The 20,140-nt window shown below is 37.5% G+C and overlaps 1 protein-coding gene across 1 annotated transcript; it reads right to left on the minus strand.

Annotated features, from left to right (window-relative positions):
• Positions 1-72: 72 nt before the first annotated feature.
• Positions 73-20,140, minus strand: DDX43 (DEAD-box helicase 43). The gene is made up of 16 exons (XM_085056502.1): positions 19,788-20,140; positions 19,162-19,217; positions 18,649-18,781; positions 17,193-17,300; positions 16,565-16,646; positions 14,085-14,241; positions 13,881-13,999; positions 13,500-13,610; positions 12,263-12,404; positions 8,591-8,691; positions 8,268-8,355; positions 6,620-6,747; positions 5,915-6,024; positions 5,070-5,208; positions 4,232-4,319; positions 73-861 (listed from the first exon to the last, which is right to left on the minus strand). Exons 1-16 carry the CDS (start codon positions 20,131-20,133, stop codon positions 754-756), a joined length of 2,016 nt encoding a protein of 671 aa, XP_084912628.1. The 5' UTR covers positions 20,134-20,140; the 3' UTR covers positions 73-753.

Consider the following 20,140-nt stretch of genomic DNA (forward strand, 5'->3'; position numbering starts at 1 on the left):
CTAGTAAATTCTGGTTTAATTCCTTAAGCTAGAATATTACATCCACAAAAGCAAGAGTAGCTGTTTTTTCCCCCCTCCCAGTTAGCAACAAACATACTTTTTGTCATGCTCTCCTCCATTAGAAGAAAATGCAGACCTCTCTCAAAAAATCTTGAGAGACAAATCTTAACAAAAATTACTTCCAATGTTAAGTTTTTTAATTAGAATAAAGAACACTTGCTTCAGCAAACATAAGTAATGGCAAACAACAGTTTTCATTATCCTGAGAAATACTTCTACATGCCAGTGGCATATCAAGGCAAAGGTACAGTATGTTGAAACTACATTGACAAACATTGCTTACAATGAGTAAATCAGTTCTCTGAATATCGAAGGAAAAATGATCTTTTACATTCTTATATATTAATACTGCATTTAACAAAACAAAAAAAAAAAAACCAAAAAGATCCAACCAACAAACTCACAGTATCTGTTTTTAACCAGTAGATAATGGCTTTAGAAGATTCATGCATCACACAAGGAAAAAAACCAGCTGAAATTAATTGCTATGTGAAAATAGTGTCCAAGTGCAAAACTGGAGTTATTTCTATATAAAGTTAATCCAGTTTTCTAAGACACTTTTTAAAAGTTTGTTTAAATAGGACAGGTACAGAAAACAAACAAACACAAAATGTAATTTATAAATTCAAGCCCATGGATGCTAACACTAATTATAAGCACTTTCTCTGTTTCAGCAGCTTCAAGGGATTACACTTATTTTGAGGGCTTTCTCCAAGGTCTTGGTATATCCTTTTCAATTTCTTTTCTCATTTGTAATTGTTTGTATCTTTCCGCCATTGCAATAAGCTCATCAGGAACTACCTAATAAGAAAGCAGGCAAAAAAACAAGGTGAGTTTTAAATAAATCTAAACTTTTACACTCTGCTTTAGGAAAGTGCAATTGATTTGTGTGTTCCCAAACTTGATTTCATTATTTATCTGTCTCCTGTCATGCTGCAGATTCGTTTCTGTAGAAATGCAGAGAGAAATCTTTTTACATAAGATTGTATTGAAATATACTGAAAGATCATCATAGTGTCTCTCGATTTTCAATAATATATCCCTGCTTGTATCACCGTATCTAATGACAACATAACCAGCTAATTACAACATAGTTCAAACAGAAATGTATCTTTTAGTTATAATGAACAGCTGGTAAAAACATCCAATGCCACTTAAAGGTGGTACTATACTGTATATATATATTTGAATGTTGATTTGTATTAAATTCCTTATGGAAGTTTTAAGGGCCTCCAAAAGAAACTTTGTAACTTTTAAGGAAAGTGTTGTCATAGGAATGGTTCTCATGTGTGGAACAAAGATAAAAGACAAGAAAAGGGCAGGAGAAAGTGGTCAGATCTCCCACCACTGGGAGGTCACAAGAGCATCTTACCACGATCCACAAGGGTTTTTGGCATGTTTGTAATTATGTGAAAAGAACATTAATGGTATCAACACACTCTCACCTCAGAGTTCTTAAGGACTGAGGCCAGATGTGAAGAATTACAGATAGACTTAAAAGGTTGAGTGACAAAGATCACAATAAAAGAAAAAACCCAGATCACATTTTTTTGCTCATGGAATAAAGGCAGTATCCAACAAGTCTTAAATCAGGTTGGGCATAATGTTGGGATTAATGCAATGTTTACTGCAAAAAGCAGTAAAAGCACTGTACTGTCAAGAGGTCTTGGATCACTGATCTGTCAAAGCCACTTCAACAACCTGCGGTGGCATGTGGCCATCACTGGAAGTCACTGTCCAGAGCAAGTCTCCTGATCAGAGAGGAGAGCAGTGTGTGAATGTGGTATTAACATGATTGCTGAGTCTGTGTGATTTGTGTCTGCCTGTGGCACAAACACAGTGCAAACAGTATAGTACAAACAAATGTAAATAGTTTAAAGTCTCGCTGAAAGTGCCTGGACCTCGCAATGCTCGAACAGGTAGAGAATGCAGCCAGGACAAAGGGTCTGGTGGAGCAGGAAGTCATATTCCTCTAGTTCCCATTTCTTATGTCAGGCTTTATCATTGAGCAATGCTTTTCATTTGCTAGCAGCAATTTCTTCCCAAGCTGGGACGAGGGACAGCTCACTAGTATATATTTTATGTGCTGAATTGCTCTTGCTAGTAAAAAATTGTCCTGGGAGAATATGACAACTCTGGAAGAAGAGTCTATTCTGACTAAGTTTTAAATATTGCTCAAAAATAAAGTTAAAAATGATGCATCTCTAGCTGAAAGTCACTACAGACTTTTATCAACAGAGATAGAATTAATGAGGCAAACTTAGTTTTTAGTTGAAACACCGGATAATTTTCTTCCACAATATCCCATCCTCTCCTAGAGCACGAAGCATAACTTATTCCAACTAAAATTGCAACAATTTCTTGCAAGAGAGGTTTTTTAGCAGGCACAAGGCAGGAGTGGGAAGAAGTCAGGACACAGGAATATAAAAATCTCAGTGAGGAAATATCCAGCATCTAATGACTTGCTGAGATTTTTCATGAACAATCTGTTTATCTGCTAAACATATAAGCTAGGTAGGGTAGTCCAAGTGAGAAAACAGAAAAGGATAGACATGCCACAATTTATAAGGAACATATCCCTAGGCATTACAGAGATTACAATTTTTCCACCTGTTTTCCTAATAAATCTGTCCATGCTTCTTAATAAGCTTTTATATATAAAATATCCCTTCAGCATGATACAGCTACTCTTTTGTTGTATCTGTTTTTCTTTATATAATCTGTAGATTCAAAATCACAGAGAATATTTGGCTAACAAATGAGGCTTACTCATTTTAAAACTGAAATATTCTGAACCTTCAGACCCTGTTTTCATTGGCTCTTTTTCCTATTACATGGTGCTTTAAGACTGAAATAACGGTATTTTCATTGTCATGAGAAAAAACCACAACACTTTGTCTGTAGGGATACTTCCCTTCTATCAGACGTAACTAAGTTTGAGAATAATGTTGTGACTAATAATAACTCTTGAAAGCAAGGATTCAGCGTTCCTCTTTTCTCCTCTGAACTCAGAGACCCATTCCCAGTTGAACTATCACACATTAAAAACAAAAACCAAAACCAGTTTAGGAACCTTGCAGTCTGCAGCTAGAGACAAGGCTTGAATGGCAATTGCTGACTCAGAATACAAAACACAAGGCACCTCTAAATTCTATTGAAGTAGCTTAAAAGTATCATTACTGGTTTCACCTCTTGCATTTTTTCATTAAAAACAGAAACAAAACACCCACCTGAACCAAAACCCCCAAACCTGCAAGTTTAAAAAAATATTAGGTGACTGCTCTTCTACACTTTTGTTTTCTCCTTTTCCTCCTTCAAAAGCATCATACTAGGTTTTTGATAAAGCCACAAAGCATCTTTCAAAGAAGAGCTGTAAACCAGAAGATTCAGGTGAAGTTCTAACTCACAGCGTAAAGTCTGAGTAACTGTCCATAGTAACAACCACAGGTCCTAGGTAAAATCCCTTTACTATGTACTCAAACTCCTATACGTCCAAACAAAAAAAAACCCTAAACCAAACCAACAAAATTTCAGCTCAAGTCAGAACTTGAACTGGGGGTTTACTATAAATCAGGCAAAATACTGCTTCTTGTTACAGCAAGAAACAGCAACACAACTGTCTGTGTTTTCTCAGATATGGTATCAAGAAAAAATATGCTTCTTTAAAGAAAGACATCACACTCCAGTTCCATTTCCCATACTATTTACAAGCATAAGCAAGAAAGGTAACTTGGAAAAGAACATCCAGCTGTCACAACTGTCAGATACAATAAACAGATAAGATAGTGGAACTTCTGATGTGAATATTGTTAATATTTAAACCATTAAAAAAGAACATTGGTTCATGGATCCAGAAGTAAAACACAAATGGAATAAAATACTATGACATAAAACAGGCCCTATTATTCCTCTTCCAACCACTGTGTGCATATGTTAGTTACTTTTTCTTTGGACATGGAAGGCTATGCTAAAGTTCACAGTTCCTTTCTGGGACTCTCCTGCAAGGTAAAATATAGCTAAGGCCATCAAGACAGACGTAATTACTCATTTTCTTTCCCTGAGACACCACAAACACTTACAAAGAAAGGTCTAAATAGGCTTAGGCCTTCATGACCTGCTTTAGGTGCTAACCCAGAAACATCATAAATCTTACCCAGTAATGTATTCTTACTTGGTTTGCTCTTTCCAAAATGTCAATCAGCTCAGATGCAAACCTCCAATCATTGCTCGTGACAAGTGTCACTGCCTCCCCAGAGCGCCTAAACAAGGAAGAAAAAAACTGTTAATCTTCAAAACAACTATTGTTAGGCTTTTACTACTGACCTAGGCAGTAATGAACTGTACTACAAGCAGTATGACTGAGCTGGTAGAATAAAAGTGGCTTGAATATTAACTATCCACATGACAGAGAGCAACTTTTCATAAAGATCACAATAGAGCAATTCACCTAAAATGGAGCAAAGGCACAACTAATTTAGAGTTTTAGATAATAAAACTAGCAAAAAGACAACATATTTAAGTATAAAGAGATACACATCCATATCAGGATTAAATGAGAAAAATCACACTCGTACCAGCCTGGGAAAGCAGCGTCCAAAAGAGCTACCACTAAATGACACCACCACAATCAGCTGCAGACTTTGAACCTACAGATGCTTCTTCTCAATGCGTTGTCTAGAAAACTAAATAACTCAGCAGCTCATGAAGAGATAAACAAGGAAGTAACATTCCAGAATATCTATGCTGACATTGCTTTGATCCCTAATTCTTCCTCATATTGAAACCAGCTTTCAAACATCCTTCATCCAGTAAGAGGAAAATATAAAACTTGTTTGCCTTGAATTAATTTCAAGACACAAAGCAGTGTGTTTCTAGAACATATTTTGAGAGATTGAATTCTTCACTCCCCCACCCCATATCACCTGTAGCCTCTAGAGTTTGACAGGAACAACACCTATGCAGTGCACAAAATGTAACAAAACACTGATAATTTTCTGGTAAACACTTACCCTGCTCTTCCAGTACGACCTACTCTATGAACATATTCTTCAATGTTACGAGGGAAATCGAAGTTAAAAACATGAGTAATATCATGCACATCAAGGCCACGGGATGCCAAGTCAGTAGCTACCAATATTCGTACTTTGCCTAAAGTAAGTATGACAGGAAGAGAATGGGGGTTTATGGAATAAACAGAAAACATACTCCAGTCTATTGGTTCTCCAGCTTATAATGCACTTACTATTTTTAGCACATAAAGTAAAAAGATGCTTGTAGCATGTCCACTAAGTTAGCTTCAAATACAAGCTGGTAAGTAAGCACCCAGGATGTCATTTTACTATAATTTGCATTTCACAAGTAGAACAGCAGAGTGCTGGTAAAGTAAGAAACATGCCTAGCTGATACAGAGTCTGTCCAAAGAACAAAAACTTCAACAACTGTATTTTCAGCTGACAATCCTGTCAGAACACTAGTTTTTTATGAGCATGTGTTCACATAACCCTGAAGTATAACCTTACTGGCATAATCTGGGGGAGAACTGTTTCACTGAAAGCACCATCATCAGACACTCCAATTTACCATTCTGTAGACTAACACAATAATGACTTTCCCAGAAATCTCAAAAGTAAAGTAAGTCTTACTTTAAATTGTTAAACTCCTTGACATTTCAAATTTTACTGAAGAGCAATCTCTTTGTTCCCTGGGGTTTTTTGTTTGTCAAATTAATATAATAAACATATAATTCAGAGCTCTTTCTTCGGTACTGTAGAGACATGGCACTTAGATAACTATTTGAACACAACAAACTTTAAAAGCCTGACCTAAACAAACCAGTACTTGAGAACAAACTCACCTTTCTTGAAGTCATCTAAAGCCTGTTCTCGATCACACTGTTCCCTGTTACCATGAAGTGACTGTACTGGAATTCCTTGGATACCAAAGTCGCTTGCTAAGTCATCAGCTCTAGGGTGAAACAAAGCAATGGCTCATAAAACAAAAGGAAAAACAAACAGTATCTAGATTTAGATAAAAATGACAATAATGTGACAACAAAAGCTAAATATGTGCTTAAAGACAAAACACTACTGAGGTCAGCTGATATTTATCATAAAATAGGAAAGCAAGTCTAATCCCTATAGAAATGTTTACCTTTGTTTATATTTTAGAGAAATACTAGATTATTTTTGTGTTGTTCACTCAAAAGGTCAGGTATAGTACAATGACCACCCTCCACATTAATCAGGTCTTGTATGCACCAGATGTGTATGAAAGTAAAGAGTACCTCATATTCATGTATCCCCAAAAATTCCAAATATCCCACTTACACTACATGAAATTGAGGGTAAAGCTCACCACCACCATTAACAATATTAAAAAAGATACAAACTGCTAGTCAGTGTGAAGGAAGAAATAAACATAAAAATACTACTACTAACAGCACACTGGGGACAAGAGCTTTTACACTTGACAGTTTCTATGTGAACTAAGAAACTATTCAGTATTTCTGTTAGGAAAAAACCCAACCAAACAGATGTGATACTGGGAAGTGATTACATACGTAAGCTTTTTTCCCACAAAAATGATGACCTTATCTTTTGGCTTCATAGACTTAATGAAGCTATGCATGAAAGGTCTCTTTTGCTCCTCGGGGATAACAACAACTTTTTGTTGTACTGTGTTTACTGCCTGTCAAACAGCAAAAAGGGATGTTAGGTAGAAGCAGACCAAAATATTTTTTTTCTTCTGTTAATTTCCCTATTGCAGTATTATAAAACTAATAATATATGGTACCATGAAAAACTATTTTAAACGCAAAATATGTATCAGTTTGGAGTTCAAACAATGCAGAGTTCTTATTTCCTAGTTGCTTTAGGAGAACATTAAAGTTTACCTCTAAGCAGTTTACCGTGTATTTACAGAGATTTAAAGGGTACTAATTAGTGAGGTGAAATAAATATTCCTAATACTCATGAAAAGCAGATTGAAGTTCTTTAATTTGTGAATGCTTTGTAAATCCAGAGCAAGTTGGAATGGCAGTCTTACTTGAAAGAACAGGCTTTTAACAAGATTCTGTAAATCCATTTGAAATTATCAGTTCTGTCTAACTATTCCAGTAACAGTTCATGAATAAAAACTTCATTATCTCTGAAGGTTACCACAGAATGTCTAAGGTATAACTTGTAAGTAGAATAACTATCTAGACATTCTCATGGCACAGTATCATGATCTTGTGGCAAGAGTTGAAGACTCAATCAAGTACACAAAGATTCTCCACATGGGAACCTTTCCCCCACCACCCACATGTCATCTCTTCAATTAACATAAGCTCCTGTGAAAAGAAATGAATGCGCTAGAGAAGAAAGCTACAACAGCAATTGTAGCTCTTCAAATTCCAATTCTCTGACAAGATATGCCTTTTGATGGAAGTGTAGTTCTGAACAAAACAGACATAAAGCACATTTTGCCTTTATTTCTGCCTAAAAGTGTACTGCATACAAGGTTTCCTCATTCGCTATCACTAAAAAAAGTGGAACTGAAAAGGAAAACTTCATAAGGTGTTGGGCGAGCTACTGTTTCTGTAAATTCTACTGGTACTGAAGCCAACTACACATAGCTGCACAACAGTGACAAATAAGCAACTGCATCCACATGTTAGAAGTTTTGGACTTTAAAGACAGTTCATACTCTAACATGTACTTCTTGCTCTAGACAACTGTCCTCCAAGAGTTTGGTGCAAAGCTCCCACCCCATTTGAGAAAGAAGGAGATAGGAAACACAGGTTCAGATAAGGATCTGTATGCATTAGAAGCAAGACCTTCAGAAGGAAAACTAAGTAAGAAACGAGAACTTGCTGAACCAAAATTAAGGCTGCAAAATCAAGGGATCACACAAAAACAGTAATGGCAGTGTGGAGCAGAACATTCAGTATGATTGGTACTTGTCACCTGTGATGTTTTCTACTGAAAAGCTAAGACTTCCAGATGTTGTTACAGAAATAAAGTTCTTTTATACTTTTTAAATTTTTCTGAACTTTTAAGGAAACTTTAAATCAAATAGTATGGAGCTCTTTCTTGAAAGCTCTGATTGTAAAAGGTATGTGCATTTACTTACATACAGATAGTTACAAGCAAAAAACTTCCTGGCTTAAGTGTATGTTTTTGTACAAAAGGAAGTGGAAAACCCCAAAAAAGAAACGGACAACTTACTGCTAAGTCAAGAGTGCCAACATACACAATCATGGGATCTTTCAAGTAGGATTTTGCTAGGCGACGGACACCATCAGGCCAGGTAGCACTAAACAGGAAGTGAAGAGGAAAACACACACATGAGAATAGTGTGCAAAATCTTGGACTCATTAGGACTCAATTGAACTCAAATGACTCATTAGGACTGACTAGACAGAATTAGAAAGAAAACCAGCAAAAATTTTAATAACTGACATGTTTGTTTTGAAATTAACTTGTTCAATAATAATTAACTTGTTGAATAACCTTATGTTCAAGTCCTGAGCACTATCATGTTTAGATACCTTGTCATAACTGTTTGTCTGTCCGGACGCACATCTATTAGGATCTTCATTATCTGAGGTTCAAATCCCATATCCAGCATTCTGTCAGCCTCATCTAAAACCTGTTCAGAAACAAGGTTATTTTTTCTGCCTTGTCTCTTAGATAGGTGTTTTTTTCAGCAGGACATTACACAGAAGATTTTCCTGGTAACTGTTTTAATTGCAGATTCTTCTCCATAACTTACTGCAAAACCTATTCAACTTCTATTTTGCCTCTTCTATTTCCTTGACATTTCTCATTTAGTATTATACTTGCAGGGAGAACAAGAAAATGTACAGCATGTTTAAGAGTGCTTAAAGTCAATAAAGAAAAAACAACTGTTTAACAGTAATTTGGTTGATGTCTAAAACTAAGCACAAATTTAAAAAAACCAAAAAACTCCATAACCAACCAAACCCAGATGGGAGCAACCCATTCAACACACTTACATTAAGAAATTCTAATTCAAAGGGGAAATCCCATTTTTATCTCATTAGAGATCTCACACAGGATCAAAATATCACTTGTCAATTTAGCTCCTCATTAGAAATAGGAAAAAAGCCAAAGCATACATTCTGGCTCACTAGGACACTGCACAACTCCCAGAGCTCAAGCTTGTTTCATCTGGTAAAAAAGCCAAAAGTGAACAAGTGAGCTTGAGGTCTGAGCACAACTCTTTAGAACTGCTACGTTTTCTAACATACAAGCACACTTGTGAACATTTCCAGTCTCATACAAAGAAAGAAGACTGACACCCTCGACTCACTTACCTCCTTTGATTTATATAAACTCTATTTGGAAATTAAAGTTACATGGATCATGCTTGTAAGTATTGAGAATTTCTAGTCACTTATGTGGAAATAGAAGACATCAATGATAATCCCTTTCTACTGTCCTAATTTTGCTGCTCCATTATTCTATGATATTTTATTATATTAAGGGGGTTTGGTACATTATCTGTGTAAATCTTGGAAATAATAACAAATCATCAACTGAGAGATAGAACTGAGAGACAGAAGACAAAAATTCTATTTCTTGATTTAATTCTCTTTATTTTCAGAGGGCTCATGGAGATTTCATTAACTACACAAATTCTAATAAAATAGCCAGGCTGAGGCATCACTAATTTTACATGCAGAGCTGGCTGCTATGCCTTTTTCACCAGCAGAAGCTTTCTACACTATTAAGCACATTGGTACTTCACTGCAAAGGGAAAAGAAAGCACCAAAGTATGTCTATTAGATGGATCTGGGTAGTTGAAGTTTACTTTCCTTATTTCTGATAGCTGCTCATTAAAGATAAAAAGGCTGTAATAGATGTCAGATAGATATTAGCACCAATTATTTCAAATGTGTCATAGCCACATCCTGGTTTATAATCTAAGTGTCCTTCAACTGACATAATCTTAGGTTTCTTGTTATCTTTAAATACATACATATTTATTTGTTTGTTAACATTGTTCATTTCAGTTCTATTTCTTGGCAAGAAATAGTTACAAGTCAGTTCTTCTTTTGAAAATTATTTTCTTTCCTCCTTCCTTTGTTTTAAATCAGTTATTGGTAAGTTCTACACTACTTTTTTTTGTATTGAAGAATAAAAGCACTACTCCAATCTACCTTCTACATGCTCCTTCATGATTTATAAATATATTTTAATTACACTTTCTTCTAAATGTTTCCCAATTATTCATACCCAATTCCAATTTCCTTCCTTCTGCTTTATCAGCATGAAGTCCAAAGATGTAAGATTACTTCAACAGATTGCTGATGAATGAATACTGATTTACACCGAACATGGGGAAACAAAAAGCAATTTTCACATCACATGTATTTTGAACAATCAAAAAGCTGTTTACTACAGAATTTCCAGTCTTACTTCTGAAATAATGAAAAACAGCAGCCTATCTTGAATAAATGGGTTCCTAAAAATCTGAATCAAGACTGCAATCAACTTGATGGTTCTGTCAGGCAAGAAGAGAAATTCCAACCTCAAACTCACCTTGGGTCCAGTGTCTATTTAGACATAATTAAGAGAGCTCGGTTTTGTGTTGTTTGGTGTTTGGTTTTTTTTTGTTGCTGTTGTTGTTTTTCCCCTGGGGGGTGGTACATTTGGTTGGTTGGGTTTTTTTAACAAACAATTGTATCCCAATGTCTGATCTTGGAAGTCCCTTGGGAAACAATTGTATCATATTAGCAAGTAATACTCAGTTTACTTTGGGAACCTTCATAAGACACAATAATATCTTTAAATGAAAACTGTAAATGAAGCTCTTCAATGAAGAGTGTTCTTCATCCAAGGTGTTAAATTTGAAATCTAATACCACTCCCTTTTCTCCAAATTAAGACTGCAAGATCAAATTATTTGTTAGCTGAAAACTGACAATGAAGATCTGGAAACACAAAGCATCTTATATATTAAAAATCACAAGAAACTACAAGGAAAAATACATGGGAAGACTACAAATAGATATAACTTTCAATGTCCAATTTTATACACGGGACATTTGGTAGCACAGCATTTCCTTAAAGTCTGAGGCATGAGACCTTAACCACATCAGAATACATGGTTCTTGCACAGCTTTCAATCTTCAGAAAACATTTAACTGCTAGTGATACAACAACAGTCTTTCCTCCTGCTTTACATCATCATATTTTTCAATTTGATAGTTAACTCTCTTTAGCAATGCCATACTGTAGTATATGCTGCACGTACTGAAAACTGCATTTGGTTCAATACCCACTGTTTTATGAAACAGCGTGTGCCTGTAGTAGGACTATACTTCACCCTGGCAGAAAGATTACTCAAGTTCCTATAGTTCTCAGAATCCAGGTTTTCAGGCCTATTTTCATCCTGCTCAGCAATACATGTTACTATTCTACACAAGGTTAATCTGCTGTTTTCCAATAATAAACTTTTTTCCCAGATGGCCAAATTTGTAATGAGGCTATACCACCACTGGCCTTGCCAGTAAGCTCACAACTATTACCTAGAATTGGGGCTAATTTGATAGAACATGGTGAGAATTTAACTCTCACAGGGGAGCAGGGGTGGACAGAGAGCACAGCCAAATTGTCAGACTAGGCAAGTTAGAAATAAACTGCATATATGGAAGCATTTTACAAATAGCAACAGTCTCACATGTTCAGCACAGTAAAAAGCAAGAATGAATTGAAGATATAAGGATTCAAAACAATGTTTATATGGCTAATTTCCCCTTTGGGAAATTAGAGATCAAAAGAAAGTCAGTCCCCCGATATTTAAATATCTGCGTGTGACTCTGCTACTGCACAAGTTCTAATAAGAAACTGAGTCAGTGGTAACCTTCAAAAAGAAAAGCCAACTTCAGAAAGGCATTTCATCCAGCAGTAACTAATCCTGACAAATCATAGAATGCCAAACATTACTGAAAAAAGCATTTAGCATCTTTAAAGTGCTTGCTGTACTAGAAGCCTATTTTACTTTTCCCAGGGAATATTTCCCATTTGCAATACAATTATAGTAAGTATGAATCATCCCTCCAACACCAACCTCAATGTTAAGTTGTATTGTAATTAAGACTTTGGAAGTCTGAAAAAACTCCATTAAAGCTTAAATTGAAACTGAGTCAACTATTTCCCAACTGGTGCATTACTTATTGCACATCAGTTACTTGCCAAATATGTTACGCTCTTCAAATTTATGAAGTTGTTCATTTGAAGATCATTCAGTCTGCCAGGAGTAGCAATAACAATATCCACACCTTTGGTAACCATGTCTATCTGTCCTTTTCGGTCCCCACCACCATAGACGCAGATACTGTAAAATAAAACATTTTACAGAGGTAATGTATTAAGCTTCAGCTAAAGTAAATAATTTTCAAATAAATGCCACCCTATTGCTTCATTTTAAAAGTATCACCTGGTATTAACAAGAGGAAGGGCTACAGTAATTAATAAAATTAACACTGAATGACACTCCCTCAACCGTTCAGCAGTAGTTTGGAAGCATGATTTTCTAACCAGTACCATTAAAAGTCAGTTTTGCCATTGAGGTGACTGTAAAGGCTTATTCAGAGTGCTACACAAAGTTAACAGAGATCCCTAAAAGTAAATTTCAGAGTATAGGAATGTCTGAAGATCTACACTTAGCAGGTTTGTGGATGAAATCAAACTGGGGGATCGGCTGATACACTAGAGAATTTGACTGTTACCAGAAAAAACACAAAAAGGCTAGAGAAATGGGCTGATGAAAATCCCATAAAGTTTAACAATAGCAAAGATAGGGATGGCATTACCCCATGACTCTGGGCCAACATGCTTGCAGAGAAGACTGGGGTGGGCAAGAAACTGAACATTATTCAGCAATGTAACCTCACAGAAAAGAAAGCCAGGTGTGTTCTAGGGAGAAGGTAGCAACAGGCAGTGTAAAAATAACATTGGCCCATTACAGGATGAAGATGGTCACCTCACAGAGACAAAACCAAGGCAGAACTGTTTAATGCATTCTTTGCCACTGTCTAGAACACAGATGGTGCACCAAGCTTGACAGAGGTCAAGAAGTGTTTGAACAATGCTCTCAGGCACATGGTGTGACTCTGTGCAGGGCTAAGTGCTGGGTAAGTCCTTATCCCTTTCAACTCAGGATATTCTGTGTGATTCTTTCCAGCTCATTCTTCCCACAGAAGGAAATGAAGCAGAAAAGCTACAATAAAGAGAACTCCAAACTATACAGGAAATGGATTTTGACCATGAGATTAGTCAAAACAGACATTCTGAAAATGAAGAAAATATAAACTCTGCATTTACTACCATCCCCTCCTCTCTTAAATGCAATTATTGTAGAAGGTGAATTAAATCACAATTGGTAGGAGAAAAAAAAATTACTTAACAAGCCAGTGAGAAGCAGGACTACCTTTTAATTCCTTCATATGCATACTTTGAACACTCTGCCTCTACTTGAAGTGCCAGTTCTCGAGTGGGAGCAAGGACCAACATTCCAGGCCCCCCACGCTGATCTTTGGATCTGCAACAAAGCACATTTAGAACGCTGGTATATAAGGACAGCCAAAATCCATCACACTTGACATTGAACATTTTTATACTGCTCTAAACTTCTTCTGTACACTGTTACTAATGGAATCTATGGTGACAAATTTGGTACTTATTCCATCAGATTTGTAATTTTTTTTCCAATACATGATTTTTATCTTCATTACTAGAAAATAATCTCAGGGGTTGAGTGCAGGGGGAAGTATGCACAGCTCAACAAATCAGACCTGTGAGCAGTCCTTACATTGGTTGTGAAGTCAAGTGAATGAATCCAGGCATTAAGTATGCTAATGTCTTCCCAGTACCAGTCTGTGCTATACCAATAAGATCAATTCCTTGGAGTATGATCGGCCAAGCTTGGGACTAAGATAAAACAACAAATATTTAAATGTACTTTTCACTTTTCTCTTAAGCTTCAGCTAAAGAGTCATCAAAACTGAAGACATACCTGAATTGGTGTAGGCTTTTGAAAACCAACTTTTCTTATATTAGCCATAATATCAGGATAATGCTCAAACGCATCTTCAAATTGACAAACAGGATTGGGAATGCAGCGCTTTTCACCTTCTTTTAAGTCATCACAAGTTATATTATTATTTTCTTTCCTGTATAGAGTTAAAGTAGTGCAATTGTTTTAAAGTATCATTATCTGAAAAAGTAGAGCTAACACAAAAGACTGTGTTTAATTTTTTTAAACTCCTGGAACAAGGCAAAAACAAGTTCAGGCTCTTGGATGAGACTAAATTAGTCTCTGAACTTTCTTAACTTACTGAACTTTTAAGTTCTATAGGAACTTATATAAGAACACTATAGGAACACTTAGGAACACTTCTCCCAGAGGTATAGGAACTATAGGAACACTTCTCCCAGAGGTATCAATTACCATTCTATCTTAACAACTAATTTGAAATTATAGATGGTTATTAACATGAACTGCAGTCCTGTCATATTGGGCTATAATTATACTCTATTACATATTAAGAAGGTGTGACAAATTTTTAAACCAAAAGACAACCCAGAACTCAGAGGAATGGCTTGAACTTAGCAGTCAGAATTCTATATTCTGGCAAAAACTTTCCCCAACTGTTTTCAGAGCAGCTGCCTGGATACTCTAGAGAATACAGACAGAACAATTTTGGAAAAGGAACATGACCAGTAAGACAAGCTCCAGAAAAACGCCAGAACCAACAAACCCCTAAAAGTAGGTAAAACCCAAATCACAACACAGATAAAAGACTACATTAGAAACTGGTGTTCCAAGGCTTCCCCCCAGTTAAGAGCTATTAATATGCTGTCCTAGTTTTGGCTAAGGGCAGAGTTGATTTTCTCGCAGTGGTGGTGAGGGGGTGAAGCTTGGAGCCCTGTGGGCACACCTACGCTGTTATTCTGTATCACCCAAATCATCACTGGGGGGATGGAAGGGATTTTCACTTTCCAGAAGAAAGGGGCTTTGGCTTCCTGTGGACAGAAAAGGCAATGAGTGGACCCTCCATGGTGATTTTGTTCCTTTTTCTGGGGCAGCAAATGGCAAATGAAGTGGTGAGGCGATGCAGATGGTACGACCAGAGGGCTTGGCATCGTTTTTGTTATCTCAGGCTTGGGGAAAAATCCATGGACATGGACAGTTTTCCACCATTTTCTCCTTTGTCTCTGGAGCAGTGTGGTGCCGGCTATGGTGGTGCCGTGCTGGTCTGACTTCCGCAAGCATTTCTGCGTGTAATCACCTTCTTTTATACACTGCTGTTATTAATGTTGCTGTTTGTTTTTCTTATCTCATTGCTGTTTCCCAGTAAATTCTTATCTTAAACCATAATCTCTGCCTTTTATCCCTCTCTCACCAGAGGGGCTGAGGGAGGGGAAGTGAAGCCTAATTTCCATCTGGTTTTAAACCATGACATATGCATAAGTACATTGATTTCAGTCCTTAACTCCTCTGAAGATTCCATTCGGTAAAAAGGTTTTCTGCAGGTGGGGTGTAAGCTATGAAAAGAATGAGCAATTCAACTTCCCCTCCTGTTTACAGAATTATTTCTTTCAATTGCTGCTTTTTTTTTCCTTAATGCAAACAGATTAGACAAAGTAGGAAAAAAAATTCCTTTATCACAAAAGTGCTATTTCTCAGTACATATTTTTAACCTGCAAGAACAATATCCTTTAATTTTTGCTAGCTCTAACAATAACACATCCACATACTTTAAGGAAACAGGTGTCAATTCCATGCTTTACTCACTGTGGCAAAGTTTCTCTAGCATGCAAGGAAGAAAGACACCTTGCAAAAAGAAAAGTAATAAAAAATTAACACTTTGATAAGGTTCACTAATTTCATTCGAAGTACTGAAGAGGACTGAAACTGTTACCAAGACCTGAACCAAATCACTTGAAACAGATGATCTGTTTTCCTTGCATAGTATTGATAGAGGTGATTGGATCAAAATGAATGGATACAGTTAACTGAAGCATGTACTCACCAGGATGTGCTTGTAAAAACAAGATAGACCGAAAGGAAGACAACAGTAACAGAAGTTGGAATTTGGTTTGAAGATGGTATTTGACTAATCAAATGCAAGGAAAAAAATGGCAGCCAAGAGGTATTCAACATGTGAACAATCATATTTGGAAGGACCTAAGGAAATGTGAACATGCTGTCTCATGAAAGGGAAGAAAACAGACAAAGTGAATAGTCTTGAATCTTTTTTGTTCTGAAATTCAACTTGATCGAACATCTTTAGAGAAGCAGAAAATCCCTTAAGGTAATTTTCCAAACATCTGCTAGTTGTTTCATTCCCAAGAAAGAGTTCTTAAGATTAAGTTACTACAAGATCCCAGCATTAATACTTCTGTCTTGGTATTTCATCTTCCACTTTCTAGGCTTTGTACCTTTAAAGTCATTTTTGCCAAGCAGATGATTCCCTAAAGAAATGATCTTACCGCCACAGAACTACTTCTTCTTGTGACATAGATGCAGTCCTTGACGATTCTTTGTAGAAGTTTTTCTCAATTGGAGGCAAACCTTAAATAATCAGAAAAATTCAACTTGAACCAGCAAGAAATAATATAGACTCAGTGTAGGTCTGCCAAAGCTTAAGATGGAAAGCCCAGAACCCAGTCAGTGCCTTGAGCTATGAGACTAGCTGAAAGTGATGGAAGACCACTGCTCATGTAAAAAGATGAAGGCTGAGACAAACACTACAGTATCTGGAAAAAAACCCACTTCCCCATATTTCAAATTCTAAAGTAATTTCTAATAACATACATATGTAGTACAATATTTAACAATTCTCAGATATTTTCCTGTGGCCACATACAAAACAAAACCATTTTCAAAGGGTGAAGTCCAAAATGCCATTTGAGTAGCAGGTTTAAGTCTTGGCACAGTAATCAGTGTCCTCCATGACCATGCTGAGAAATGCTAACATGGTCAGCTCACTGCAAATATGTCACTAATTTGGGCTCTGAGAGATTCAGTCATCTCAAAGCAAGCATTCAAAATGTTTAAGCATTCAACAGATGTACCACATAAAGACAAGTATAATACAATCAAAATCGTAAAACTAACCTGCCCACTTCATAGATTCATATTTGGCTCTGTTTTCTCGAAGAGAAGCCCAGTTAATCGTTGGTTTCTTTGGGTTATTTTCAGGCTTGAAAACGTCCAAGGTTTTTCCTGCAGAGTTAGTAAAATGCTGCTGTTCAATGGAACAAACCATGGGGGAGAAATCTCCCCTCAAAACAAACACCCTTTTTCTATTGCAAGGTCTCATATTTTGAATAGACATGAAATATGTAAGTAGAAAATTCTTTCCTAGGTCTCTGCCCTGAAACATTGCTAAAACCTGTAAAAGTTCAGTTCTGATAAAAAAAGGGAAACATTTCAACATCTTTAGCTACCTAAAGAAAGAAATAATAGGTTATGAAATGCTTCTCCTCCAGCTATAAATTAGGCTTGTGCAGCCAGCTTTTGAAAAATGTGTGAATGCAGTAGATGACACACAGACAGAAACCTTTAATTTTAACAGCTACAAGAGCAAAGTTTACTTCTAAAGCATCAAACAATACCACAATAAAGTTTCAGTCTAGTTATACTCTATACTTCTTTTTTGATGAGGTTAACACTTCCTAAGTAAGTGCAGTTTTAAACTGAAGATATAAATAGCAACACAACTTTACACAAAATTAGTGGAAAAGCAGGAAACATGGGGAAAACACTGCAACAAGTATTAAGGAAGTGTTAAATATTTCTAGTGTCTTGAATCATACTCATCCACCTTCTGGGACAGTTCAGAAAACAGAACACACAACTACTCCAATCCTTATTCTAATGCTGGAACAGAACTCCTGGATCCATTCTTCCTCATCAGTGCCTCAGATCAACAACTGTGGATGGTGCTTGCCTGTGCAAAAAATTGTTGGGAGCACATACAAGACGTACCAATAATATAAGGAGCATCCAAACATAAAATTTATTTCTGTATCTGTGTAACAAAGTTACCACACGAAAGCCTAGTAAAGCCAGTGAAGTGCAACATCACATTTTCAAATGTTAACTTTCCATGAAAGTAGTAGGAAGTCAGCATGGCGCATGCTATGATCAGCATTTTACAGACTACCTTTACTAAAGTTTACTCAATTGTAATACTCCACAGATACTATATTAAAACTTACACCAGAACCAATACTGGTATTTTTGAGGAATCAGACTGAAAATGCAGGAAACCAAGCAGCATAACATTCTGCATCCATAAAATTGTGGAAAACACACAGGAATAGATTTTCACAGAAGCCTGGCAGTTTGGGGTGAGGGGGAAACTGTCCATAGTGGAGAAAGGAGGATACCTTGGTATTTCTATTTTAAAGAGACACCATTGCCCAAGAACAAGACTAAAGCTAATTCAGTTCGTAAAGTACTAACAATATAAAAATACTCCAGCAAACTACCGAATATATGGAAAGACAATCCATAATATTTCCCTCCCCCCAATAATATTTCCCCCCCACAAACCCACATTTCCTACCTTTCTCTGTCCCACCTCTAAGGTAGTTTTGTCCAGAATTCATAACAACATTGTCAATCAACATCTTGGCTTTATTTTGCACATCAATGCTGCCAAAAATCTTTACTTCAGCATCATAGGTTCCTCTTGTAACCTATGTTCACAAAATATCACTGAGATTTTTTTCATACTGAAAAGACAAACATTATACAAGAACACATACTGAAAACAATTTTTGATCCTTATTTTCCTGAAATTTAACTTGTTCTATGGAAAGGCCTTTTAATCCCTATTCTTAAAGAAAATGAAATAAACACAAACTTAAGGAAAAAAAAAATATAACCTTTTCCTATTTTCACATAACATCCAAGCAGGACCCTCAATTCCAGTTCCATTTTACCTGCTGTAAAACAGTGGCATTATTACAGCCATTGTAACACCCTTCAACTTTCCCCAACAACTGGTTTACACAGAAACAAAACTGAGTATGTTCCCAACAGAGCCCACGTCTCGACAACATACAGCACATGGTACCTTTATCCTGGAACCCGAAGAATCTTCAAGTTCTTTAATTTTAGTTCCACCCCGACCTGTTATAAAGATACACAGCAGGTATTACAGAGATTTAGGACAAACTGCCAAAACCTGCACACTAATTTTCAGTATTTGTGACCAAACCCTAAGACCTTTCTATGAGTGCATGTATGTACAAATAAAAGAACTTGTGGCACCAAACCGCTGGAGACTATAGGCAGCGCTTTTGTCAATTAACCAATCGCAAGGTCTGTGTGTAGGAGAATGCCCTTCAGTAGAAGAGACGGAGGAGTAAAACTAGATCAAGAGATTGCTACCCTTCTTCCATGTGACTAGAGAGCGGCTTCAGACCACTTGCACGCTGCTGGCCTTGAGAAACAGACGTCAACTCATTTAGGGAGGAAAAGTTTCCCTAGCGAGTGGGAGAAACCCAGCAAAAGCAGCCTACCATGCCCAGGTGGAGAGAGACAGAAGGGAACTGCAAAGGGCTGTTCCACGGAAAGCAGGACGCACTGCCTCAGCGACGCGCTCCCTCAGGACACTGAGCAGGGCCCGCTCCTCCCCTCCTCCCCACCCGCGCACCTCAGCGCGTCGAGCACCCGGGCCGGGGCTGCACCCGTCATTACCTATGAGAGCCCCGACCAGGGCGCTGTCGAGGCGGAAGCAGAGGGGCTCCGCAGAGTCCCGAGCCTGGCCGGCCCCAGCTCGGGGCGGCCGCTGCCGCGCCGTCCGCCTCGGGCCGCAGGACCCTTCAGCGCCTCGCGGCTCCCACTCTTCCCCTCCGGGACTCCCCGCGCCCGTCCCCCGTCGCCCGCCGCCCTCCACCGAGGCGCGGCGCCACGAAGGAGTGCGGGACGACCAGCAGAGGCCCCCGGCAGCAGCAGCGGCCTGCGGCCAGTCCGGCGAGCCGAGCTCCTCATCGCTGCTCGCGTCCCAGTCGGACATGGCAACCCGACCGCCCGCGCCGCCCATGCGGGGG

This window comes from Lichenostomus cassidix, chromosome 3 (genome assembly GCF_008360975.1).
Source record: "Lichenostomus cassidix isolate B80296 chromosome 3, HeHo_3.0, whole genome shotgun sequence".
NCBI lineage: Eukaryota > Metazoa > Chordata > Aves > Passeriformes > Meliphagidae > Lichenostomus > Lichenostomus cassidix.

Coding starts and splice junctions, on each gene's coding strand:
- DDX43 (XM_085056502.1), bottom strand. CDS start 20,133: ATGGGCGGCGCGGGCGGTCGGGTTGCCATGTCCGACTGGGACGCGAGC. Junction 14,242..16,564: donor GAAGAAGTAGTTCTGTGGCG/GTAAGATCATTT, acceptor AACTCTATACAG/GAAAGAAAATAATAATATAA. Junction 12,405..13,499: donor GCATATGAAGGAATTAAAAG/GTAGTCCTGCTT, acceptor TTTATTTTACAG/TATCTGCGTCTATGGTGGTG.